Source organism: Podarcis cretensis, assembly GCF_951804945.1.
Source record: "Podarcis cretensis genome assembly, chromosome: 13".
Taxonomy (NCBI): Eukaryota; Metazoa; Chordata; class Lepidosauria; order Squamata; family Lacertidae; genus Podarcis; species Podarcis cretensis.
In genome coordinates, this window is record NC_137182.1 from 52,919,898 (window position 1) to 52,945,786 (window position 25,889).

General features: G+C 52.1%; 2 protein-coding genes across 3 annotated transcripts in view; both read right to left on the reverse strand.

Annotated features, from left to right (window-relative positions):
- Positions 1 to 22,267, reverse strand: part of TNFSF13 (TNF superfamily member 13) — a gene marked incomplete at its 3' end in the record, with an annotated part of 37,916 nt that extends 15,649 nt beyond the window's left edge. Inside the window, exons 1-3 of one of the 2 annotated variants that reach the window (XM_079952155.1) lie at positions 21,870 to 22,267; positions 16,880 to 18,099; positions 6,870 to 6,969 (exon numbers count right to left, since the gene is read on the reverse strand). In XM_079952155.1, coding sequence (XP_079808281.1) covers positions 6,870 to 6,969; positions 16,880 to 17,113 — 334 coding nt within the window. In that variant the 5' untranslated portion in view covers positions 17,114 to 18,099; positions 21,870 to 22,267. The remainder of the gene's footprint in view (positions 1 to 6,869; positions 6,970 to 16,879; positions 18,100 to 21,869) is intronic. The other variant, XM_079952156.1, reaches the window with a different exon arrangement.
- LOC307201357 (uncharacterized protein) lies at positions 9,816 to 12,663 on the reverse strand. The gene is made up of 2 exons (XM_079950495.1): positions 11,560 to 12,663; positions 9,816 to 10,658 (listed from the first exon to the last, which is right to left on the reverse strand). Exons 1-2 carry the CDS (start codon positions 12,427 to 12,429, stop codon positions 10,620 to 10,622), a joined length of 909 nt encoding a protein of 302 aa, XP_079806621.1. The 5' UTR covers positions 12,430 to 12,663; the 3' UTR covers positions 9,816 to 10,619.
- Positions 22,268 to 25,889: the final 3,622 nt, after the last annotated feature.

Sequence of the window (25,889 nt, forward strand, 5' to 3'; positions counted from 1 at the left end):
TGCTTTAGGACCTGGCTCCCAATCCGTGCTTCCTGCTGTCCCGCGCACCTGTACATTTGAACTTGGTGCGCGCGCCCAGCCAGCAACCTTACTCCTGACCGTTACACTGCTCCTGTAACTGCTTCCCCCCTCGGGGGGGCTAGCTGGACCTGACCTCCCCTCCGTTCCCTCACTCTGCGATGGGGGCGTGGCCAGCTCTGACTCATCTTCTCTCCCTACTGGAGGAGACGCTGGCCCTGATTCATGAGACTCTTCCCCCCCACTCCGCTCTGGTGGGGGAGCTGGTCCCGATCTCCCGCTGCTGCTTTGGGAGTCCCCGCTGGCCCCTTGCTTCTGGTGTGTCCCCCCTGGGACCCCCCTTGCCCTGGCCATTGGCGCCCCCCTCTGGGAATCTTCTGAATCGCTGGAGAAGCTCATGGAATCTCTTGGGCCACTGTCATACTCCCCTACGCTGCCCTCAGATTCTTCCCCTTCGCTCTCTGTTTCCTCTCTCCCCTGTGTCTCTGCTCCTGAACCCCTGACATCCATCCCCCCCTCGAAGCCCCCCCTTCCCCCCTCCCCCTCTTCGGGTGTGGGTTCCGTGTGCTCCAGTGCTGTGGGGGTGAGTGTGGGATACAGTCCTTCCCCCCTGGTGTGCAGCTGGCCGGCTGGGTCCGTAATGGGCTCGTCGACGTCAATCTCCTCTGCTTCCATCTCTCTGCAGCTGTGCTCGAACCCAAGATCCACCCCCAACACGTCCATGTCCGTCTCCCCCCCCCCCGTTGCCCCGGGGGATGCTCCCTGCAAAGGCCCCTTCAGCAGTTCCCTGCTCCACCCCACCTCCGGTTGATCGTCCCACCAATACGAGCGGTCCGTGACAGACTCCGAGAGTGATCCCTCCGGGGAGCGTGTGTCGGGTGCTGGTTCCTCATCTGATGAGAACCCCTGGAACGTGCTGGCTGAAAGTGTGGGTGTGAAAAGATATTCGTCGAAATAATCTGCCGGCATGGGTCTGTGTGGGAAGAGTGCGTGAAACTCGTCTTTGAGGTAGTGCTCCTCCACGGCATAGTACGGTACCCACCTGTTGGCACTGGCCGGGGTACCTTCCCTGGCAAGGAGATATTCCACCCCCTCTTCCCCCCACCTCGAGTCCAAAATCTCCGTGACCTCGTTGAGTGGCGCCGCTCTCGGCGACCCTCCCCTGTTGGCGATTTGTGGGGTGGGTCTGGTGCATTCCCTGGCGCCTGAAACCTGTGGGGTTCCTTGTAGGGTGTGAGCACTGATCTATGAAAGACCGGGTGCATTCTGGAGCCCTCCGGGAGTGTCAACCGGAAGGCTACCGGATTGATTTGTGCCTCGACTTGGTAAGGCCCTAGCTGCTTGTGTCTGAGCTTCTTCTTAGCTAACGTCCTGGCCGGCACTGCCTAGGCTGCTAACCAGACCCAGTCCCCCACCTGGATGTCTTCCCCGACTCTCCTGTGCCTGTCTGCCTGCACTTTGTATGCGTGTTTTGCTAGTTCTAAGTGCCTTCGGAGCTGCTCGTGTACCTCCCGTAATTCCGCTGCCCAGGCCTCTGCTCCCTGTGTCTCTCCCTCCCCCACTTTCTCTAATCCCGGGAAGGTCCTGGGATGCCGCCCATTGTTGGCGAAGAACGGTGTCACCCCCGTGGACACGTGCTTCGTGTTGTTGTAGGCAAACTCGGCCAGCGGTAGGTAGTCCACCCAGGTCGAGGGCTGTTGATTCGCGTAACACCTCAGGTACTGCTGCATGATGGCGTTGACACTCTCCGCTTGTCCGTTGGTCTGCGGGTGTCGTGCCGACGCTAAGTTGATCTTGACGTTCAGGATGCCCAGCAGCTTCTGCCAGAAGCTTGAGATGAATTGGCGACCCCGGTCGGACAGGATGGACCGCGGCAAGCCGTGAACCTTGAACACGTGGTCTATGAACAGCTTGGCTGTCTGTTCCGCTGTGGCCACCTTCGCGCAAGGAATGAAGTGCGCCATCTTGGTGAACAGGTCTACGACCACGAGTACCGCTGTTTTGCCTCGCGAGCTGGGCAGATCTGTGACAAAGTCCAGGGCCACTTTCTCCCACGGTTCGAGCGGCATCTGTAGCGGTTCCAGCAGCCCCGCCGGCGACCTGTGTACTGGCTTGGCCCTTTGGCATGTGTCACACTTAGTGACGTAATCCGCGACTTCTCCTCTCATCTTGGGCCACCAAAAGTCTCTGGCTACTAATTCCGCCGTCTTGTCCTTGCCGAAGTGCCCGGCGCTGGGCGCGTCGTGTAACTGCTGCAACACTTTCGCTCGGAGGTCGTCTCCCGGCACGTAGAGGGCCCCTTTGCGGATGAGCAGTCCGTCGTGTATCTGAAATTCGTCGTCCTTCGCTGTGCCTCTTCGCACCTCCTCCATCTTGGATTGTGCGAACGAATCCGTCTGCAGTGCGTGACGTACCGCGTCCAGATCCACTGTAGCTGAAGCGCATGCCCACGCTTTCGGTGCGAAAATGTGTTTGGCTGCCACCGGTGCCGCTTCCTCGAGATACTGCGGCTTCCTGGATAGCGCATCCGCCATGACGTTGTTGTCTCCCGGGATGTATTCTATCCGGAAGTCGAAATCCGCAAAGAACTCCGCCCATCGGATGTGTCTCTGGTTCAGAAACCGCGCCGTGCGCCAGTACTCCAGGTTCTTGTGGTCCATGCGGACCTGCACCGTGTGCTTGGCTCCGATGAGGAAATGCCGCCACGCCTTGAAGGCTGCATGGATGGCCAGCAACTCCCTGTCCCAGATGGTGTAATTCTGTTCCAACTTGCTGAGTTTCCTGGAGTAGAATGCGCACGGCCTCCAGTCCCCTTGCGGATCTTTCTGCAACAGGACTGCCCCCACCGCTCTGTCCGAGGCGTCCGTTTCCACCCTCATTGGTTTGCAGGGGTTGACGTGTAGCAGCTGTTCTTCGGACGCGAAGAGATGCTTGAGTCTCTGAAAGGACTGCTCCGCCTGGTCTGTCCAGGTGAACTTCTTCTTCTTAGAGCTGAGGGTGTCCGTGATGGCCGCTGTCTCCATCGCGAACCCCTTGATGAACTTGCGATAAAAGTTGGCGAAGCCGACAAACTTCTGGACCTCCTTCCGATTGCGCGGGCTCTTTCAGTCCAACACCGAGCGGACCTTGGTGCTATCCATGGCGAGTCCCTTGTCGGACAGCTTGTAGCCCAGGAAATCCACCTCCGTCATGTCGAACTGGCACTTCTCCAGTTTGGTGTAAAGTCTGTGCTCCCGTAGCCTCTGCAGGACCTCCTTGACGTCTCTCTCGTGAGCCTCCTGCGATTCCGAGAAGATCAGGATGTCGTCTAGGAAGCAGACACACTTCTTGTAGAGGAGTCCCGCTAGCACGTGGTGCATGAAGGCTTGAAAACAATGGGAGCCATTTTGCAAACCAAATGGCATAACCCTGTATTCATAGGTGCCCAAAGGCGTAAACATGGCTGTCTTCCACTCATCGCCCTCCCGCATGCGTATAAGGTTGCACGCACCTCGAAGATCCAGCTTGGTGAAGATGCGTCCCTTCCTCACCGTCGCGAGCAGGTCGTCGATCTTGGGCATGGGGAATGCCGTGGGCTTTGTCCTGGAATTGATGATCCGGTAATCAACTATCAACCTCCATTGGGGCGTGTCTTTTTTCTTCACGAAAAACACGGGACTGCCCCCCGCTGCTTTGGATTCTTGGATGAATCCCCACTTCAAGTTGTGATCTATGAACTCCCTGAGTTCTTGCAGTTCGTCTTCAGACATGGAATACAGTTTCCCAGTCGGCAGCGTCGCCCCTGGCAGGAGGTCAATCTTGCAGTCGTAGAGCCTGTGGGGAGGCAGCTTGTCCGCTTCCTTCTCGCAGAAGACCTCCAAAAACGCCTTGTACTTGTTGGGTACCGCTTGCAGCATGCCTAAGTGTAGCTGCGGTTCATCCTCTTGCCCCTCCTCTTCCTGGCTAGTCAGGATGCAGTGTTCTGCACAGTATGAGGAGCCGAAGGTCAATTGACGCTGGTACCATGCTAATGCCGGGCTGTGCCTGTCCAGCCAACTCATGCCCAATACTATGGGCGTGTCTGACATGTGGGTGACGTTGAAGCTGATGACTTCGCGGTGATTTCCAATTCGCATCACCATTGGGGGCGTTTGCTGTACCACCTGTCCTCCCAGTAGCTCTCTTCCATCGACCGTGATGACATTTAGGGGCATCGTGGCTGGTAGAAGCGCTATGCGATGTTGCTTGATGAAATCCACTCCTATAAAGTCTGCATTACTACCACAGTCAATGGTAATAGGGACTTCCATGGTGAATCTATTGGGTAGCTGGAGCGATGCGGTGAGTTGCACCACTGGTTTGGGTGGGAGGGGGTCTGTGGGCTGTAAAATCTCTGGGGACTGCTTCACTGACTCGCCTGGCTGGGCCCCAGTGCCTCTGCCTCCAACCAGGCTTCGTCGTTTCCCTGTAGCTGTTCCCCCTGCTGAACTGCTCCTTTTACTGTTGCTGAGGCTGCAGTTTGCCTCTGGAGCCTCTGGGGACACTCTTTGGCCATGTGCTGTGCACTGTCGCAGATGTAACACTTCTTGCTCCCTCTAGGAGTCTTCGCCTTGACTGCTCCTGGCGTTTGGGCTCTGGTTGCTGTCTGAGCCCTGGCACCCCCTATCTCCATCGGCTCTTCTCCCCCTCCCAGTGGAGGCATGGGCTGGGCGCGCGCTGTTTCTCTGGGTAGGAAGGGAGTCGTTCTGGCTGGTGTGCGTGTTATACGTCCCTCATCCCTGCTCCAAGGACGTTCTTCCAGACGCACCCCTATTGCCAGCGCTCTTTGCACGACTTCTGTGGTGCTGTTAGGTCTCTCCCCTCTCGCCAGTTCATCTTTCACAGCCCCATTCAACCCCTCCCAGAACAGATCTCTGACGGCAGCGGAGTCCTTCTCCCAGCCCAGCACATTTACTAAAGCAAAGAAGCGGGAGTGATATTGTCTCACAGTGGCTTTGCCCTGCTTCAAACCATGCATTTCCCTTCTGGCAACATCCACATCAACTGTTGATTTAAAACAAGCGTCCATAGCCTTGATAAAAGTGGTTGAATCTTTGAGGGCGGGGTCATTTTCGCGCCATAAATTGTGCAGCCACGATTTAGCCTCCCCATGCAGGTGAGTTATTATGAACCCCACTCTCTCCTCCTCATCTCTAAAGTCTTTCCGAAGCAAATTGAGCGCGTAAACTATGTCTGCTGTGAAGTTAGGATACTGCTGCAGGTTCCCGTCGAAATGGGCTACGATGCTGCCCCCCCCCCTTCCCGAGGCCAACTCCCTCCGGCTTGGGTCCTGGCATCCCCTCTTTGCCCAAACGTTCCAACCTGGTTTGCAGATCCTGGCAGAGCGCTGTTGCTTCTTCCTCTCTCTTTCTGGACGCTGCTACTTCTGTGTAAAGCGCCGAGACTGCTTCTTGCAGCTGCTTCACCTTCTCCTCCGTAGTCATCCTTGCCGATTATCGTGAGCTCGCAAAACACCAAGTTTTGCACCTCGCTGCGCCAACTCACGCTGCGAGGGTTCAGTGGAGACGAAGCTTACTGTCAGGGCTGCCCGAGGTCCCAGCTCACAAAGGACCAACGCCAGTCCGTTGTTATATACAAGAGTCTTTATTGAAACGCAGTTTCGATTTCAAAGCCGCGGCGTGCAGCCCTACGTCTTAAACCCTAGACCGCTGAAGCTCCGTCTGAATCTCCACCCCCCAGACACCAGTTTAAGACTCTAGCCTTGCTCCACCTCTTCCTTTGCTCTTTCCTCCTCTGGGTCCGCCTGTCCGCTGGGGTGTTGCCCTTTCTGGACTCTTCTGATGCTGAGTCCCCGGATTCTTCCCCCTCCCTCCGGCGTGCTTTAGGACCTGGCTCCCAATCCGTGCTTCCTGCTGTCCCGCGCGCCTGTACATTTGAACTTGGCGCGCGCGCCCAGCCAGCCACCTTTCTCCTGACCGTTACACTGCTCCTGTCACTGCTTCCCCCCTCGGGGGGGCTAGCTGGACCTGACCTCCCCTCCGTTCCCTCACTCTGCGATGGGGGCGTGGCCAGCTCTGACTCATCTTCTCTCCCTACTGGAGGAGACGCTGGCCCTGATTCATGAGACTCTTCCCCCCCACTCCGCTCTGGTGGGGGAGCTGGTCCCGATCTCCCGCTGCTGCTTTGGGAGTCCCCGCTGGCCCCTTGCTTCTGGTGTGTCCCCCCTGGGACCCTCCTTGCCCTGGCCATCGGCGCCCCCCTCTGGGAATCTTCTGAATCGCTGGAGAAGCTCATGGAATCTCTTGGGCCACTGTCATACTCCCCTACACTGCCCTCAGATTCTTCCCCTTTGCTCTCCGTTTCCTCTCTCCGCTGTGTCTCTGCTCCTGAACCCCTGACAGATGCGTTATGGCTTAATCTTTTCCCAAAGAGCTTCGCGGCTTAGTCCTGCTGGCCACATGACCCAGAAGATGGACGCCAGCTCCCTTGGCCAATAAAGCGAGTTGAGCGCCGCAACCCCAGAGTCGGTCACGACTGGACCTAATGGTCAGGGGTCCCTTAACCCTTTATGTCATCATTACGCTTTTGACTGCCACCTTTTCACCTTTGGGGAAGCTCCTGGGCTATTAATAGCAGTGCAAGAGGCAGGCATTCAACTGCTGCAGTGCACAGACTGGTTATGCTCCCCCTCCCCGAAGGTTTTTATTTTTTTTTTGTGGGGGAGGGAAGAGGGAGTGCGCTCAGAGAAATTACAATCCCAAAGCTTTATTTTGAGCGATATGCACCAGAATGGCACACGAGTCCTTGCTTATTCTGCTTTCCTCCATAGGGAGTGGTTTCAGGGGAGGCAAATCTCACAATGGCCTACTTACTGCAGGGGCGTGGCGAGTCCTGGGGGGTTCTTCCAGCACCTCTCCTCCTCCTCCACCTTTCCAGATGTGTGGGAGACCTCTCTGTAAGATTTCCAGGACTCTGAAACCAGACCGGAGAGGAATGTGTTAACTTGGGTGTTTGGCTTAAAAAGAGTGCTGTTTTGCCTTCAACCATCCCATCAGTTCCCACGGCCATGTCCTTTTCGGCCTCTGGAAGCAAAGGGTGTGGTTGTGTTCAGGTGAGGAGCAAGTGGAAAGAGGGGTGTGGCAATGGGTGCCACCCACCGAAATGTCACCACACTAGGGTCCTCCAGGTCTGACATGATATCGCCAGGTTTTCCTGGCTGCCTCCAGGGGCAGGCGTCAATCTCCAGGTGTGTGGTGGTAATAATAATAATAATAATAATAAGCAGAGACATCACCTTGCCAACAAAGGTCCGTACAGTGGTACCTCGTGTTACATATGCTTCAGGTTACATACGCTTCAGGTTACAGACTCCACTAACCCAGAAATAGTACCTCAGGTTAAGAACTTTGCTTCAGGATGAGAACAGAACTCGGGCTCCGGCGGCAGCAGGAGGCCCCATTAGCTAAAGTGGTGCTTCAGGTTAAGAACAGTTTAAGGTTAAGAACGGACCTCCGGAACGAATTAAGTACGTAACCAGAGGTACCACTGTATAGTTAAAGCTATGGTTTTCCTATGGTTTTCCCAGTAGTGATGTATGGAAGTGAGAGCTGGACCATAAAGAAGGCTGATTGCCAAAGAATGGCGTGACCCCCTAGACCAGAGCATGCCAGGCACTCCTGTCTTCCACTGCCTCCTGCAGTTGGTCAAGCTCATATTTGTGGCTTCGAGAACACTGTCCCACCATCTCGTCCTCTGTCATCCCCTTCTCCTTGTGCCCTCCATCATTCCCAACATCAGGGTCTTTTCCAGGGAGTCTTCTCTTCTCCTGAGTTGGCCAAAGTCTTGGAGCCTCAGCTTCAGGATCTGTCCTTCCAGTGAGCACTCAGGGCTGATTTCCTTCAGAATGGAGACATTTGATCTTTTTGCAGTCCATAGGACTCTCAAGAGTCTCCTCCAGCACCAGAATTCAAAAGCATCCATTCTTCGGTGATCAGTTTTGGGTCCTGAAATTTCAGGGTCTGTGAAATATACTCAGAGTCGCAAAGTGATTTCATGCTCTTTATTCAGCTCATAGTGGTGAGGAGGAATGAATGAATGTCCCCTCAAAGTATCTGCTTTATATACATTATTTACACAATAGGCTGCACATGATTGGCTAATTCTGGAATTCTACTGTAAGCCAATCAGGTTGTGGATTCACTTATCTCTGGAGCATGATTGGGTGGTTCCTGCCAGCCAATCATACTGCTGCATTGTTCTAGGACCAATCAGACTGCTGCATTCTGAATCCTATTGTTCTAGGACCAATCAGACTGCTGCAGTTTGGATCCTATTCAACTCAGTACATAACACCCCTCCCCTCTAAGTTCGAGTCCTGCCCGGGAGGTCGCATTCATAGTCCTCAAGGTACGCCGGCGGCCTACGTGTGCGTTGCGACCTGTGGTGTTCCCTGATCCGGGGTTCAGGTTCTGGCTCGTGTTCCAAGGATGCTGGTTGTGATGGGCCTGTTTGGTCTGGCGCAACCGGCTCGCTCAGTCGTGGTTCTGGTTCCGGTGTCCTTTCGGCCTCGTGGGTCCTCTCTGTATTTACTGATTCTGCCTCTCCTGCTGGCCCCTCCTGCTCTATGGACCTCACTGCCCCTCTGTTCCCTTGGGACTCCTCTGACCTTTCCTCCTCCTGGTTTTCTCCTGGGAATCGTCGCCGTATCTGGTCGCAGTGGTGGCGCCAGCATTGCCCCCCATCCGTTAGCACCTCGTACGACGCCGGGCCAGTGACCCTGGTGACTGTGGCGGGTACCCATGCTGGGCCTGCCCCAAAATTCTTTGCGTACTCTGGGTCCTGGGCCTCGAAGGTCCGGGGGTTCCTGCCTTCCCCCACCTCATCCTGAGCTCTATCGGGGTGAAGGCGGTCCAATCTGATTGCAAGGCGCCGACCCATTAGTAGTTCAGCGGGGCTCCGGCCGGTCGTTGAGTTGGGGGTGCTGTGCTGTGCTAGGAGGAATGTGGCAAGGCAGTATTCCCAATCCCCTTGCGTCATGCGGCGAAGGGTGTCCTTGGTGGTCCGCACCATGCGCTCTGCTTGGCCATTGGTGGCGGGGTGGAATGGCGCCAAACGGATGTGGCGGATGGCGTTCTGCGCTGTGAAGGTTTGGAATTCTCCTGACGTAAATGCAGCCCCGTTGTCAGAGACGAGAGTGTCAGGGAGCCCGTGGGTTGCAAACAGCCTGCGTAGTACCCGGATGGCTGCGGATGTAGAAGTGGACGGTACCGGTGCGACTTCCAGCCATTTGGTGTAGGAGTCCACCACTATGAAGAATGTTTTCCCCTGAAAGGGGCCAGCGAAGTCCACATGCAGGCGTGACCATGGTGCTCGGGCGGACTCCCAGTACTGGACTGGGGCCCTTGGGGGATTTGGGCGGGATTCTTGGCAGGCCTGGCAATGTTTGACCCAGGCCTCTATCTCTCCGTCGATCCCCGGCCACCACACATAACTCCTGGCAAGGGCCTTCATTCTTACTACCCCTGGGTGTGTCTCATGTAGGGCTGTGAGGACCCTTTTGCGGAGGGGCTGGGGAACAACGACCCTGCTTCCCCATAACAGGCACCCCTTGTGGGCTGACAGTTCATGTTTGCGGGTTGTGTAGCCAGCGAATTCTGGCCCAGGGCTGCTGCTGGGCCATCCCCTCCACACCCAGTCCAGGACCCGGGAGATGACCCTATCTTTCTTGGAATGGTGTGCAACTTCTCGTGCCTGAATGGGGCAGTCGGGAAGCAGCTCCAGGCTCATAACCTCTTGTGCAGGTGCTGGGTCAGGGCCTGTTTCCGGTAGTGGTAGCCTGCTGAGGGCGTCTGCATGGCCCATCGCCTTCCCCGGGCGGTGAATCAGTGCATACTGGTAGCTGGCAAGGAAAATTGACCACCTGAGGACACAAGGAGACAGCACTTGGGGGGTCTGCTTTTCGGGGGCAAACAAGCCAAGCAACGGCTTGTGGTCAGTCACCACGGTGAAGGGCCGCCCGTACAAGAAATCATGGAATTTTTTTACTCCCTTCACGATTGCCAACCCCTCCTTGTCTATTTGCGAGTAGTTCCGCTCGGTTGCGTTGAGTGTCTGGGAAAAGTATGCTACCGGTACCTCTCTTCCATCCGGGAGTTGGTGTCCCAGGACAGCGCCAATGCCATAGGGCGAGGCGTCGCATGCTAGCACCACCGGCAGCCTCTCGTCGAAGTGTGCCAAGACCGAGTTTGAGACAAGCAAGTCCTTGACTGCCTGGAATGCAGCCTCCTGGCGCTGGCCCCACACCCAAGGGGCCCGCTTGTCCAGGAGTCTGTGTAGGGGCTCTGCTACTGCCGCCTTGTGGGGAAGGAAGGAATGGTAAAAGTTCAATAGTCCCAAGAAGGCCTGAAGTTCAGTCTTGCTCTTGGGCGCTGGGGCATCACAAATGGCCCGTACCTTGTCCCCAGTCGGGTGGACCCCTTCTGCGTCCACCATAAATCCCAGAAAGTCCACCTGAGGCACTCCTAGTAGACATTTTTCCCGCTTCACCTTGAGACCCGCCATCTGGAAACGGTGCAGAACGGTGCGGAGGCGGTCTTCAAACTCCTCTGGTGTGGGCCCGGCAATCAACACATCATCAAAGAAGGGGGTGACGCCAGGAATCCCTTTAAGGAGCGAGTCCATTAGATTCTGGAATATGCCTGGTGCCACACTGACACCGAATTGCAGCCGCTTTACCCTGAACGCTCCTCTGTGCGTCACAATCGTCTGTGCCTCTGCTGTGGCCTCAGCTACTGGCAGCTGTTGATATGCTTGGGCCAAGTCCAGCTTGCCAAAAATTTTCAACCCAGCCAGGGTGGCAAGGACATGGCTGACCACTGGCACTGGGTATGCATGGGCCGTGAGGGCCTTGTTTATGGTACATTTGTAGTCTGCGCAGATGCGGACCGAACCATTCGGCTTGATGGGTGTGACGATTGGGGTTTCCCAGGGGGCATTAGGCACTGGCTCCAGCACTCCTTGCTCCATGAGCCGATCCAATTCCTCGTCTATACAGGGTTTCAGGGCGAACGGGACCCGGCGGGCCTTGAGCCTGACCGGTCGTACTGCGGGGTCAAGCTGTAGAGCAATGGGGGGGCCCGTATACTGTCCCAATTTCCCATCAAAAACCCCTGGAAATTCCTTGCATATGGCGTCCACGTCCACTTGTAAGCTAGTGTGGTTCACCCCGGTGACGGCTAGCCCCAGTGGTCCAAACCATGCCAATCCCAGTAAGCTAATGTAGGGGCCCTTGACCACCAGCAATTCCAGTTGCCGCGTCCGCCCTCGGTATTGCACCCTGAAGGTCCCCACCCCCATTGTGGGGACCTTACGTTTCTGGAAGTCCCGGAGGGTGAATGGGGCTGGCCTGAGTTTGGGACCCCCAGTAGGACACAGTTTCCTTAAGGTCCTTGCCGAGATTATGGATAGAGTTGAACCCGTGTCAAGCTCCATGCGGCATGGGGCCCCCTCTATTTGTACCTCTATATAAATTTTCTCTACGTTGGGGTGGGGCAACTGGTATACCTGGAAGTCCGTGAGCTCCGTCGAGTTGCCTTGGTGCATTGGGCCCCGGGACCTGGGGCTCTTGGATTGGTCATCTGATGCCTGGCGTCGGGTGGGCCGAGCTCGACACACCCGGGCAATGTGTCCCGATTTTCTGCACTGCCTGCACTCTGCGTTGCGGAAACGGCAGGTCCTCCTCTCGTGACTTTCCCCGCAGCTTGCGCAGTTCCCTCCTTCTCGTCGAGGCAGCTGTGGTATGTGGGCTGCTTGAGTGCGCTGCTGTACTTGGTGCACCTCCTCGCTGTCGGATCCTGAGTCATCGGTGAGGTCTTCGTGGTGGACCCTCGGTTGGGACAGCAGGTTCGGCCGTGCCTCTTGCGTCGACCTCTCGGCAGCTTCCGTTGCCAGGGCCTCCTCCAGAGCGACCTGGAACGTTAGGTTCTTCTTAGCGTAGAGGCGTCGTTGCAGCTTCTCATCCCTCAGGCCACCGACGAGGCGGTCACGAAGCATGTTCTCCAGCTCTGAGAAGTTGCAGAACCGGGCGGCTTGGCAGAGAGAGGTCACAAACCCAGTTATGGTTTCCCCAGGGGCTTGCCGCTTTGCATAGAAGGCATTTCGACGAGCCACCACTGAGGGCTGCGGCAAAAAGTGCCCCTTCAGCTGTCCCATTATTGTTTTGTATGGAACAGTAGCGACGTCTTCAGGCGCAAGGAGAGCCCGGGTGATTTCAAATGTCTCCTCTCCGCAGACGCTGAAGAATATTGCCCTCTTCTTGGCATCTTCTTCATCGGTGACCCCTTTGGCTTCTAGGAGGAAGGTGAAACGGGAGGCGTACGCTTCCCAGTCTCCAGATGCTGGGTTGAACGGCGAGAAGCTGCTGTCGGTTGCCATTCTGAGTTCCTTGTGTCCCGGAGCTGAAGCCTGGATACACGGTGCGAGGCAGCGGTGCGGCAGGTGGCGGTGCTGCGGTGCTGTGTGTGGCAGTCAGCTCAGCGGGATCCCACCTTCGTCGCCAGTGAAATATACTCAGAGTCGCAAAGTGATTTCATGCTCTTTATTCAGCTCATAGTGGTGAGGAGGAATGAATGGATGTCCCCTCAAAGTATCTGCTTTATATACATTATTTACACAATAGGCTGCACATGATTGGCTAATTCTGGAATTCTACTGTAAGCCAATCAGGTTGTGGATTCACTTATCTCTGGAGCATGATTGGGTGGTTCCTGCTAGCCAATCATACTGCTGCATTGTTCTAGGACCAATCAGACTGCTGCATTCTGAATCCTATTGTTCTAGGACCAATCAGACTGCTGCAATTTGGATCCTATTGTTCTAGGACCAATCAGACTGCTGCAGTTTGGATCCTATTCAACTCAGTACATAACAGTCTGGGATGCTCTGTTCTGACTCGGCGATCCTATTGGCCTTTTTCAGCCGTCCATCCGTTCCCCCGCACAAAAATAAAATAAAATATCCAGGCGAGAAAAGGCAAACCCTTTCTAATTTTAAAACAGGCCTTAAAAACTGGCTTTAAAAAAAAAAAAACAAAACCATAGCCTTTGGGAGCTAATTAAGTTTTGCAAAGTGAGTGTTGTCTTTCCCGCAGCTGGATTGTGTGTTTTCTTCTGTAGTATGCCAGTTTTTAAGGGACGTGGGTGGCGCTGTGGGTAAAACCTCAGTGCCTAGGACTTGCTGATCATATGGTCGGCGGTTCAAATCCCCGCGACGGGGTGCGCTCCCGTCTTTCGGTCCCAGCTCCTGCCCACCTAGCAGTTCGAAAGCACCCCTAAGTGCAAGTAGATAAATAGGTACCGCCTTAGAGCGGGAAGGTAAACGGCGTTTCCGTGTGCTGCGCTGGTGCTGGCTTGCCAGCTGCAGCTTCGTCATGCTGGCCACATGACCCGGAAGTGTCTTCGGACGGCGCCGGCTCACGGCCTCTAGAGCGAGATGAGCACGCAACCCTAGAGTCGGACACGACTGGCCCGTACGGGCAGGGGTACCTTTACCTTTTTATGCCAGTTTTTACAAAGACACTCTCCCAATTAACCTCCGTCTCCAGAGGCTGCCCACCCCATGACATCACTAGGGGCAGTTTAGGGACCTGACGTCTCAAGGTCTTGCGATGCTCCTGAACTGGCAACCCTACTCCACACATGACAAACAGCCCCAACCCCTCCCCACCACAAAAGCGCCAACATTACTGCTTCCACATTGGCGGTGACTGTGAATGTGTAACCTATTGTTTTTTTCTTAAAGGGTTTTCCCGCAGCAAGAGGAAATCCGGATGATGGTAAATAAAAAGTACAGGCTGGCATCTTCAGGGCGACAAAGGCAAAACGAAATAAAAACTGTGTGCATGAGCAACTTTGATCCCATAATAAGTCTCTGTCTGTCTGCGCCCTTTCTTCCTTCCCAGCAGCAGCAAAACAAGGCTTTTAAAATCACATTTTAAAAAGCGGCCGCCATATTCCGGAGAGCAAAAAAGAGGAGACATTTGCTGACTTCTATTTTTAACTATGGATCGCGACGACAGCTCTCGCCGTGAAAAAGAGGACATTTGGCAATCCTAAGTCTGCAGACTCGCTTGAGAGAAGGGTTGCCAGCTTCCCGCCTCGCTTCACCAGCTATGCTCCTGTGCTTTCAGCAGCACTCTCTGGCGTGCAAAATAAAATGGCTTGTGCAATTTTCCCAAGCGTGCAGATGATGGAAAGGCAGGTGAATCGGCTTAAATTCTGCGTGTCGGGGTTTGGATAAGAGCGTAGCAGCAGGACCAGTCGGGGGAAGTTGGCAACCTGCTTTAGAGGAGGCACACCTAAGAGCAGTTTCCTGATCTTAGGATGGAGGGAGAGGCAACCGGGGACTTGTAGCCTTCAGGTTACGGGAACACCTGCTTCCGTCTTCACACAGACAATGTTTTCTGTGTGTGTGTGTTTATTCCCCCTTTTTCCAGCGAACTACGGAACAGGAAGTTCAAAAGGGAAGGAGGTAAGATGCGATAAGGGATGAGGTGAGAAGGCAGGCCTACCCCATCTGTACTTTCTGCAACAATATGCATGCTCTCTGAAATTCGGGCCTCTCCAAATTTTGCAGAGCTGTTTGGAATCTTTGCAAAAATGCATCTACTGGGGTAAAAGGTGCGTAAAAACAGGTATAATTTGGTGAGAATCACATGCAAAAATGCATGGAAGAATATTGGGAGAAATTTACACCCCTTTGTCCTGACTTCTTTTGGCACTTGAGGCGTATATTTTTACGACCCACCTTATTTTTGCGATTATTTAAACTGTTTCTAATGTTGTGAGCCGCCCTGGGACCTTAAGGTGAAGGGCAGCTAGTTAATAATAGGAATAACGATAATAATAACAACAGCATAGTTGTAATTCTTGATGAATCTCCACGAGGACTAAAATAAGTTGTAGACGGATGTGGGAATGGAACTTAAGACTTGAAACGTGAAAAACTGAGAGAAACAGAATGGATAAAATTCCTCATCTCTACCCCCCACCCCCAGAGGAGAATCTAGTGGGGGAGGGGAGGTGACTGGAAGACCGGACTCCTGGGTCCTCTCCGCAAGTTTGCAGTCAGTGTCAGACACGGAGGCCAAGCCCCAAACCCAATCTTGAAATATGTGACAGAACAACAACAGTGCCCTTGAGCATGTGCAGAGTGCATTCTCCTCACCCACGCACACATATTAGGAGGCAGGCCACCTACAGCTTGTGAGGAAAGCAGCTTGGAAGAAAGAACTGAAGGCTTGACTCTGCACATGCTCAGAAGGATCTTTCCCTCTTTTATTTACTTCTGACGTTAAGAGCTGTTCCTATAATTGACATATTCCTGGAGGATTATTCTATCTTCTCTCTTCCTTTCCCCAGAATCAGGCATGTCCAAAGTCCGTTTCGGGGGATTAAATGGGCCTGCCGGTCGATTTAATCCAGCCATTGCAGCAGTTTGTTTCCTGGGTTAAAATCCTAAAAAAACTTAAACAACTTTGGGGCAAAATCCTAAAAAACCTCAAGAACAGCTTCAATCCTAAAAGGTGAAAGCCTTAAAAAAGCTCAAGAACAACAATCCTAAAAAAAGGTTAACAACTTTGGCCGGCCCTCACGGCCCTTCAGTTCATCAAATTTGGCCCTCTTTGAAAAAAGTTTGGATTTTTTGAAATTGCGCAGTTTCTGGGAATTTCTGCCTTCATTCCTGCCCAGACTGGATTTGCGCCCAGTTGGGATTTGAGGAAAACCAAACCAGAATAAAATGTAAGCTTTTTCTGGGAAAAAGAAAGAAATCTGGTTTGCGGGGAGTGGAGGATGGGACGGAAAGGAATGTTTTGGGGAAGGTTTTTAAAAGCCCAATTCAATAAATCCACGCCATTTTGCAGGGTTGGGTTGGAAAGTTGTTTCGTCGAAGCCGGGGAACTCCGAAGTTCCCAAAATTTCACAAGGCCATTGTAACACAGAGCTTTTCCATTCTCTCTTTTATTATATTAAAATGTTATTAAATTTAAAACACTCATTTCAACATCCTGATAATATCAACGACTTCCCTTCTTCTCTTTCCGTGGATCGTTTTGCATATCATAAACCCCTGCATATTTTACAAAAACTAAACCATTCAGTATTCCATTATTACAGCCACCTAAACTTAATTACGCTGTTGGATTTATCTTAATGCTGCCAACGTTTTCCGGTGTACACAATTTCCCCTCATATATTCAATAAACATTTGCCAAGCTCTTTCATTCTCCTTCCTCCTGCCCTCAAGCAGGAATTCCTCTTTCCCTCAACCTGTTAAGATGCTCTGGCAGAAATCACCGAATTGTAGATTTGGAAGGAGACCCTGGCAGTCATCTAGTCCAACCCCCTGCCAGGCAGGAATATGCAGGAATCGAACCCACAACCTTGGCAACACGCTCGAAACAACAGAGCTCTCCAGAATTCAAATATCACATCGCTTCTGACCTTCCGTGGGCCTCGCCTCTCGCCCAGACATTCAGGTCAGAAACAGACAAAACCAAACCATGGTGTGGGGAAGGCACTCTGCCCATGCTCAGAAGAACTCTTTGCTCCTTGGCGGTTTCCCAGGCACTGAGAAGTCTGCTCCTCAAGCTGAAAATATGAACATATCCCAGGGAGAGCTCGCTCGGTGGAGCACAGGACAGGTTGTGGGTTCGAATCTCACATTGGGCAAAAAGATCCCTGCATTGAAAGGGGGTTGGACTAAATGACTCCCAGGGTCCCTTCCATCAGAGTCCATTTCCCCTCGTGGCAGTACCCACCCACCACCTCCCTTCTTGCTGTGCCCCTTTCAGGTTCCCCCTGCGCCCGTCTTGACTCCCGCTTACCTGGCATGGCCTGGGGGCGTCCTGGCCCCCCACTGTCTTGTGAATGGCGGATCGCACCTCCCCTCGCAGCTGTGACAGTTCTCCGCGCAGAGTTTCCAGGCGCCATTGGGTGCAGATCAAAGTGAGCAGGCAGGCCAGGAAGCCCACCCCCAGGAAGCACCCACCCACCCAGACCGCGGTGGGCAGAGAGGGGTGCTGTTCAGAGGACCCTCGCTGCGACCTTGTCTTTGCCATATTGGGGGGGGGGCTGGAAATACAGCCGGACCGTCCCTGCTCTCCAAAAATGGCCTGGCAGGTCCAAAATTGGTGACCCCCTTGACTTCAGGCGCCCCAGAGCCGCAGGATTTCTGCGCCCAGATTCTCAGGGGCAGAACCCAGGAAATCTGCACCCTCTACTGCTTCCTTCCTTGGAGAACCTGGACTGGCCTTTGGGGAGAAACACACAAAAACCACCCCTCCTCTTAAGGAGACCCTTTTTGCTTGCCAGGGTCCCCTGGGCACGAAAACATCCCCATTGCGTGCCCTCCAAATGCAATACCGCCCCCCTGGTCTGCCCTAGGTTCTTCGTCCCCAAAGGACACCTGCTGCCAGTTCAGCTGAAACTCAGCCTCTGCCCATCTGATACCCGAATTCTGGGCACCCTCAAAAGCCAGCCCTCCCTGTGCCCGGCGTCCACTGGGTGCTCAAGGCGACGGGGGTGCCAATCCTCCACACTCACACCCAGTCTCCCTACCTCCGGCAGCGCTGGCATGCATCTGGCTTTGGCCGTCTCTGCCTCTTGTTCCTCCGGGCGGGATCTGGACCCGTGCCAAGAACAGCCGAGAGGGTTGTGCAAGATTTTGAGGAAGCAGGCTCACAAACCGCTGCCTTCGGCGCCCAGCATGGAGAGAAGCCAAGAGGGAGCTCTTTCTGGGTCGTCCGGCACCCAGATCTCAGAGTAGGGTAGTGTGTTGGCACTGCTGGGCACCCTCCCATGCCAGTTTCTCAAAGGGATTCCTTTTCTTTACAAGGACCCTCTGGCAAACCTGCAAGGTAGGCCACATTGGCACCATGCCTTTAAAGCGCTGTGGTGCCACCTGAAGCCGTCACGGCTAGTTCTGGGAACTGTAGTTTCCTGAAGTTAGAGGGTGAAGGGACAGGATACCCAAATCCTGTCTGTGAAATCACCCCAGGCTTCAATAATCACACCAGGCATCAAAACTGTCCAGAATTCCTTTTGTCTTCTAAAAATCCAAAACAGCTTTTCACTGCTCTATCACAAGATGCTGTGCATAGGCAAAATGTTACTTTTAATGGCTAATGAATAGCTTCTGTCAATGCCAAGAATACTCAGGCCTGAGAAACGAATCTTATCTCATTCTTGTTGCAACATCTCTGGACATGCTGAACCGCTTTCATTCCCCCTTCCTGGGAAGGGCGCCAAGAGTCCAAGAGTCCCAAGACAGGAGCTTTCTGTTCATGCTCAGAGGAACTCATGGGCAGGACTCTGGAAGAAGGAGGAGAAAGGGGGAGGGAACTGGAAGCGTATATATGCTTGTGCACATGACTGTGAACTTCGTGCATGCTTTTTGTGAGTTAGAATCATAGAATCATAGAATCCTAGAGTTGGAAGAGACCCCAAGGGCCATCGAGTCCAACCCCCTGCCAAGCAGGAAACACCATCAGAGCACTCCTGACATATGGTTGTCAAGCCTCTGCTTAAAGACCTCCAAAGAAGGAGACTCCACCACACTCCTGGGCAGCAAATTCCACTGTCAAACAGCTCTTACTGTCAGGAAGTTCTTCCTAATGTTTAGGTGGAATCTTCTTTCTTGTAGTTTGGATCCATTGCTCCGTGTCCGCTTCTCTGGAGCAGCAGAAAACAACCTTTCTCCCTCCACTATGTGACATCCTTTTATATATTTGAACATGGCTATCATATCACCCCTTAACCTCCTCTTCTCCAGGCTAAACATGCCCAGCTCCCTTAGCCGTTCCTCATAAGGCATCGTTTCCAGGCCTTTGACCATTTTGGTTGCCCTCCTCTGGACACGTTCCAGTTTGTCAGTGTCCTTCTTGAACTGTGGTGCCCAGAACTGGACACAGTACTCCAGGTGAGGTCTGACCAGAGCAGAATACAGTGGCACTATTACTTCCATTGATCTAGATGCTATACTCCTATTGATGCAGCCCAGTTATCACACTTGCTCCTTCTACCAGTTCATGGATGGTAGAAATAAACGCTTTTTCTCCGAAACTATTCCTTGAGTGTCTGTTGACTCCCATCTCCCTTTCCCGGGCGCAATATTTTTCCCACCTGAGGGCAAAGCCTCATAAGGCTACATGGGCACCCCCAGCTTCCCCTCACAGAGCTACAATTCCCAGAGCGGTTTGACAACAAGTCCCTCTTCTCCAGGAACTGTGCGGGGGAACGACGGGGGTCTCCGAAAAACTCCGGCGCCCTCAGCAAAACTACGACTCCCAGGATTCCTGGGGGGGGGGAGCCATGGCCGTTTTAACAGTCAATTCCCAGGGAACTCTAGGAGCTGTGGGGGGGGGGAAGGGTTTTTCTCCCAATTCTTAGCGCCCTCATCAAACTACAACTCCCACAATTCTTTGTGGCGTTTAAAGGCACCGAATGTGGGGTTTGAATGCGGCATATGAGAGAGTGAGAGGCTCAGTGTAAGGGATAATTTGGGTGGGGAGGGACAGGGTGAACGTTGCCCCGTGAAGGGCTGGGCACAGACGCAATTAATAAACACCTATTAGTAGGCGGACAGAAAATCCTGTGGCGATGAAAGAGGAAAGGGAAAGGAAAAGTAGCCTCCGGGGCGGCAAGACCTACAGACCCACGGGGTGCAAAGATCAGTGGAAGAGGCCCTCTTGGTAGCTGCAGCTCAGAACAGGGCCTTCTCTTAAAAAATAAAATAAAAAAACTATTGGTTTTACATATACTGTAATCACATTATGTAACATCGTCTCCCCTTATTTTATCTTTTTGGCTCAACTGAGCCTAGCGGCTTCCCTCCCTCCCTCCCGTCTGACGGTTCACAAAATTAAACTTGGCATCTTTACATTTCGCTTTGTTTCCTATCCTTGTTATATCGCTACCGAAAATATTGTATTACTCAACCCTGGATAGGTAGCAGTTTCATCTTACAAATCTTCAGATAACCCTGCTAGTGATGGTAATTGCTGACAGTTGTCTTTCAAACATAATATAAAGAAAGAAAGAAAATCTTTAATAAAAAAAGAAAAAATATATATAATATAAATTTGTTCCAGTCCTTTTGGAATGCTTGGTCTCGCTGGTTGCGAATTCTTCCCGTCAGTTTCGCCAGTTCAGCAGTATCTCTCTACCCACTATCCCTAATAAAAAAGCTTCTGGTTGTTTTTTTTTAAGTGTTTTCTTTAGCTCATTATATATCATTTCCCAGAAAGCTTTTACCTCTTTATGTGTCCACCACATGTGGTAGAAAGTATCTTCCTTTTCCTTACATTTCCAACATTCATTTTTTGTTCTATACATTTTGGCCCATTTAACTGGTGTTAAATACCACCTGTACAGCATTTTCATAACATTCTCCTTAAGTGTACGGCATGCCAAGACAGGACCTTCTCAGTGGTGGCCCCTAAGCTTCAAAACTCCCTCCCCTCAGAGGTGCACCTAGCACCATCACTGCTCAGGATTTGGCAAAGGCTGAAGGTGCCCCTCTTTCCATCTCGGCCTTTGACCCTTGAGATCCTCAGCCTTTTCCTTCTACTCACGGACCCAGCCAGGATGCCTAACGAAGGCTTCTGAAACTCTTGCGTAGATGCCACCCCTTAAGAGCACACAAACCACACTCGCCTGCAAAGAATTGCGGCGCTTCAGTTGACTCCTTGCAGAGCTACAATTCCCAGCACCTTAAACTATAGCTCCCAGTATTTTGTGTGTTGAGTGTGCTTGAAATTTACAGTGCCTGTAAAGGATTCTCCCGGGACAGCTCCTTTGACCGGAAACAGGCTTAACCGCATCCCTTTGCTGTGAAGGATGCTGGGAGATTCAGAATTCAAAAATCAATTTAGGGGGTAAAAACCATCCAATAAACATTAGATGATCACCAGGGCTAGCTGGCTAAGTTAGTCCTATTTGGACCAGCGAGGAGACCAGGGGAGAATTAGCTGTGGGATCCCAGAGTGGGTAATCTTCATAAAAAGGGGAGGGGGGGAAGGAAGGGGAATTAAAGATCAGGCTAAGTTCAAGTTGAAAGCCAGGCGGAATAGCTCTGTCTTACAGGCCATGCAGAAGGAGGTTAAATCCTGCAGGGCCCTGGTCTCATGGGACAGAGCATTCCCCCAGTCGGAGCCATCACTGAGAAGGCCCTGGCCCTGGTGGAGGATAATCTGACTTCCTTAGGGCCCGGGACCTCTAAACTATGATTATTCATGGACCTTAAGGTCCTCTGCGGGGCATACCAGGAGAGGCGGTCCCATAAATACCAGGGCCCTAAGCCACAAAGGGCTTACGGATGAGGCCTTGTACGCCTCCTTCCGGCAACTCCAAGCCAAGCTGGTGCCAAACGTCTTGCTCTGCTTTCCTTTGGACGCCATCAGTAGGGCAGAGATGGGGGTCTTGCCATCTGGGCAGCCCAGGATCTCAGCCACAATGCCCAGGCTTGGGGCCCCGGAAAGTCACTTTGGGGCTGCTTGTTTGACTTCACCCCCAGAGGCGCACTCCATTGTCTCTCGAGATGGATGCGAACGAGCTTGGCACCGAGTTCTTACCTTTACAAGCTCCTCAATAAAACTCTGCGTTTATCCTGGTGTGGCTTCTGGGAATCAACTTGGCACCGAATCTGGGACCCAGGCGCTTGGTTCTTTGTAACAGGATAAATGGTGGGCTTGGTTCTGGCAAGGCAGGGGGTGAGCTGCTTCCCCCTGGCTCAGGTTTGTGAGATTACAGGGGTGGTTTGCCAAGAAATCTCAGTCCCCAGCGCTCCCCGATCCCCAAGCTTGGACTGCAACGTGCCAGACATTCCTCGCTGCCCAATTCCTGCAAAGGCATTGCCACTCAACCCAGCCTGGGCAGGAAACCTTTAAGAAGTCCAGCAGTCCCTTATCAACCATTTAAAAACCCAGCAACTCTGGACTATGCAGAACTAGATAAATTAACAGGAAGGATTCGAAATCTGTGGGACCAGAAATTCACAGAAGACTGGTGTAAATTTACAGACTATTTGAAAAGTAATTGTGATGATCAAACTACGTTTGTAGGTTTGCAAGAAGTTTTGTGAGGTGAATTATTGGAACTATTGCAAAAATGGATAAAGGGGAGGATGGTTAGTTAAGATAATCAAAGGCAATATGAATTTAAGAAATGCATAAAAAGTGGTTAAAATGGTGGATCATCAGAGGTGCTGATGGAAGTCTTAAAAAGATTGTATAAGTGGTGAAGTTTTGGGGCATGTATTATTATTTATATGTTAAAATTAATAAAAATTATTATTAAAAAACAAACCCAGCGACTCATCACCTATCTACCCTGCGTTACTCATAAGGAAGCCTGTTTGTTTAAGATAAGAAAGACTTGAGTTGGAGAGCCCCTTTTGTTTTTGAACATCCTGCTTTGCCAAGTCATAGAATCATAGAATCATAGGGTTGGAAGAGACCACAAGGGCCATCGAGTCCAACCCCCTGCCAAGCAGGAAACACCATCAGAGCACTCCTGACATATGGTTGTCAAGCCTCTGCTTAAAGACCTCCAAAGAAGGAGACTCCACCACACTCCTTGGCAGCAAATTCCACTGTCAAACAGCTCTTACTGTCAGGAAGTTCTTCCTAATGTTTAGGTGGAATCTTCTTTCTTGTAGTTTGGAACCATTGCTCCGTGTCTGCTTCTCTGGAGCAGCAGAAAACAACCTTTCTCCCTCCTCTATGTGACATCCTTTTATATATTTGGACATGGCTATCATATCACCCCTTAACCTCCTCTTCTCCAGGCTAATCATGCCCAGCTCCCTTAGCCGTTCTTCATAAGGCATCGTTTCCAGGCCTTTGACCATTTTGGTTGCCCTCCTCTGGACACGTTCCAGTTTGTCAGTGTCCTTCTTGAACTGTGGTGCCCAGAACTGGACACAGTACTCCAGGTGAGGTCTGACCAGAGCAGAATACAGTGGCACTATTACTTCCCTTGATCTAGATACTATACTCCTATTGATGCAGCCCAGAATTGCATTGGCTTTTTTAGCTGCCGCGTCACACTGTTGGCTCATGTCAAGTTTGTGGTCAACCAAGACTCCTAGATCCTTTTCACATGTACTGCTCTCAAGCCAGGTGTCACCCATCTTGTATTTGTGCCTCTCATTTTTTTTGCCCAAGTGCAATACTTTACATTTCTCCCTATTAAAATTCTCTCCTTTCTTTGCCTTCCCTTTTCTGTTCTTAATAAAACAACGTTGCCATTTGGCTGTCGGGGTCTAGATCCTTGCAATCTCCTGGGGGCATCCTTTTGGGGTGGAAGAGGGGGGCTATGCAGGGCTGCGACGGACCCCAGGAGTAGGGAAGGCAGTTGGCTGCTACTAAGCCTTCTGGTCCCTGATAAACTGAGAGGAACCCGGCTGATAAGGGCAGAGTGAGCGAGGTGTCTTGGTTTCACAGCACGGTAGAGTTGGAAAGGATTGGGGCCCTCTGCTCCAACCCCTTGCAAGGCGGCCTCTTCAGAAATGATTGCTTTGGCCTCCCAGAATGCACCCGGGGCAGGGAGTTGTAGAACTTAATCAGGGTGGTGGTGTTGACAGCAATTGCCATGGTTTGGGAAGCAGCTGGCCTTCCTTGCAAGGCCGTTGTGCTATGCGTAAGTCTCCCCACATCCTTTACAGGTGAGTAGAGGGCTTAAAAAGCAGAGACATCACCTTGCCAACAAAGGTCCGTATAGTTGAAGCTCTGGGTTTCCCGGTAGTGATGTATGGAAGTGAGAGCTGGACCATAAAGAAGGCTGATTGCAGAAGAATGGATGCTTTTGAATTCTGGTGCTGGAGGGGACTCTTGAGAGTCCCATGGACTGCAAGAAGATCAAACCTCTCCATTCTGAAGCAAATCAGCCCTGAGGGCTCACTGGAAGGACAGATCCTGAAGCTGAGGCTCCAAGACTCTGGCCACCTCATGAGAAGAGAAGACTCCCTGGAAAAGACCCTGATGTTGGGAAGGATGGAGGGCACAAGGAGAAGGGATGACAGAGGACAAGATGGTGGGACAGTGTTCTGGAAGCTACAAACATGAGTTTGACCAAACTGCGGGAGGCAGTGGAAGACAGGAGTGCCTGGCGTGCTCTGGTCCATGGGGTCACGAAGAGTCGGACACGACTAAATGACTCAACAACAACAAACAACAAGACGGCTGAGCTGGCTGTAGAGTGTTACAAGAATTATAAGGTCTCAAATATAGAATAAATATTCATAAATGCGCACATATTAAATATATGAACCATGTGTCTGAAATAGTATGAGAGAGCAATCCTGAAGCCATTTGGACTCTCCCAGTGACCTCAGACATTCCTCTGCAGTAAGAGAGGCAAATGGGGAAAGCCTTTCCGTTGTCTTTTCGCTTTCAAATCCTGTCTTAAGGGCGTATTTGTGCAGGAATAGGGTGAGCCTGTGACCTGTAGTCAGGAACTAAAGTATTAACCACTACAAAGAATGGCCAGGCTGCCCAGGTAATGCAGTCAGTGACCATTATCAGGTATCCCAGCAGGCAGGATTTCTGCTGTAGATCGCCTCCTTCTGTGATGGATGCATGATGTCTTGGGCTACAGGGTGGGCAATTTCTAGAGTCTATATAAAGGCTTGTGCACCATTTTTCAGGGTTCTCCTCCTGAGTGAGGACCCTGTTGCAACAATTCCTCGAATAAAGATCAGGTTTACGAGCCGCTTTGCTTCTCAATATTCTCTGGTTGGCCTCTGTTATTTTCTCCTACTGATAGGTAACCCACTTAAGGACTCTATATGGGCTCCGGAATACCCCATAAGGGAAAGGGGCAGTTTTTTCGTTTAACAAGAGTAAATAACGCACTCAGGTTTATCCGGAAGAGTTCCTTTCCCCCCACTTGTGGAACAAAGATAGGGTATTCCACCCCTTCGCCATCCTCCAAACTGCCATCACCATCGGGGCAGTTTAACAACAAAGCAAAGAGGCGTCACCTGGCAGGACAGAGCCTCAAAAGAAGAGTCACAAAGAAAGGTGTTGTAATAAACATACCGGTAAATCTGCCCTTATTCCCTTATGGGGGACACAAGAGCCCTTATAGAGTCCTTTGCAGGTTCTCCATCGGTCGGAGAAAAGAACAGAGGCCAACCAGAGAATATTGGGAAGCAAAGCAGCTCGTAAGCCTGATCTTTATTGATCTCTTGCAACAGGGTGCCCCCTTCACACGCAGGAGGACGGAGGAGGACCCAGAACCAAATATAGACATTTTAAATTGCCCACCCTGGAGTCCAAGACCACCCCCAGAAACATCATACATACATCACAGAAAGGGTGGTCTACAACAGAAATCTGAGTGTGTTGTTTACCTCCTGTCTGGCAGGTTACCTGTTAATGCTCACTTGATTGGATACCCTGGGGAGCCTGGCCAATCTTTTGTAATGACAAATAGTTCCTGAGCCAGGTCACAGCCTCACACCCTATTCATAGGCAGACATACCCTTCAGACAGGATTTGTGAAGGAAAAGACAATGGGGAGGCTTTTCAATTTTCCCTGACCTTGCAGAGAAAACATTTGGTCAGTTTGGGAGTCAAAATGGTTTCCGGGCTGTTTTCCTGTGCTGCTTCAGACATGTGGTTTATATATAACCTTATTTTTTTTATTTCAGTGTATTCTCCCGAGCCCATGTTCCTACAGAAAGGAAGACGGCAAGGTCCCCACCCATGCGCTCTATGGAGAGCTGGCTTCAGACGCCAGGTCTGTTGCCAGACCAACTCCGCATTCCAAAGATGTCTGCAGATGGGACAACCAAGGCCGGAAACATCAGCCCCGCTGCGGGGGAATCCTTTG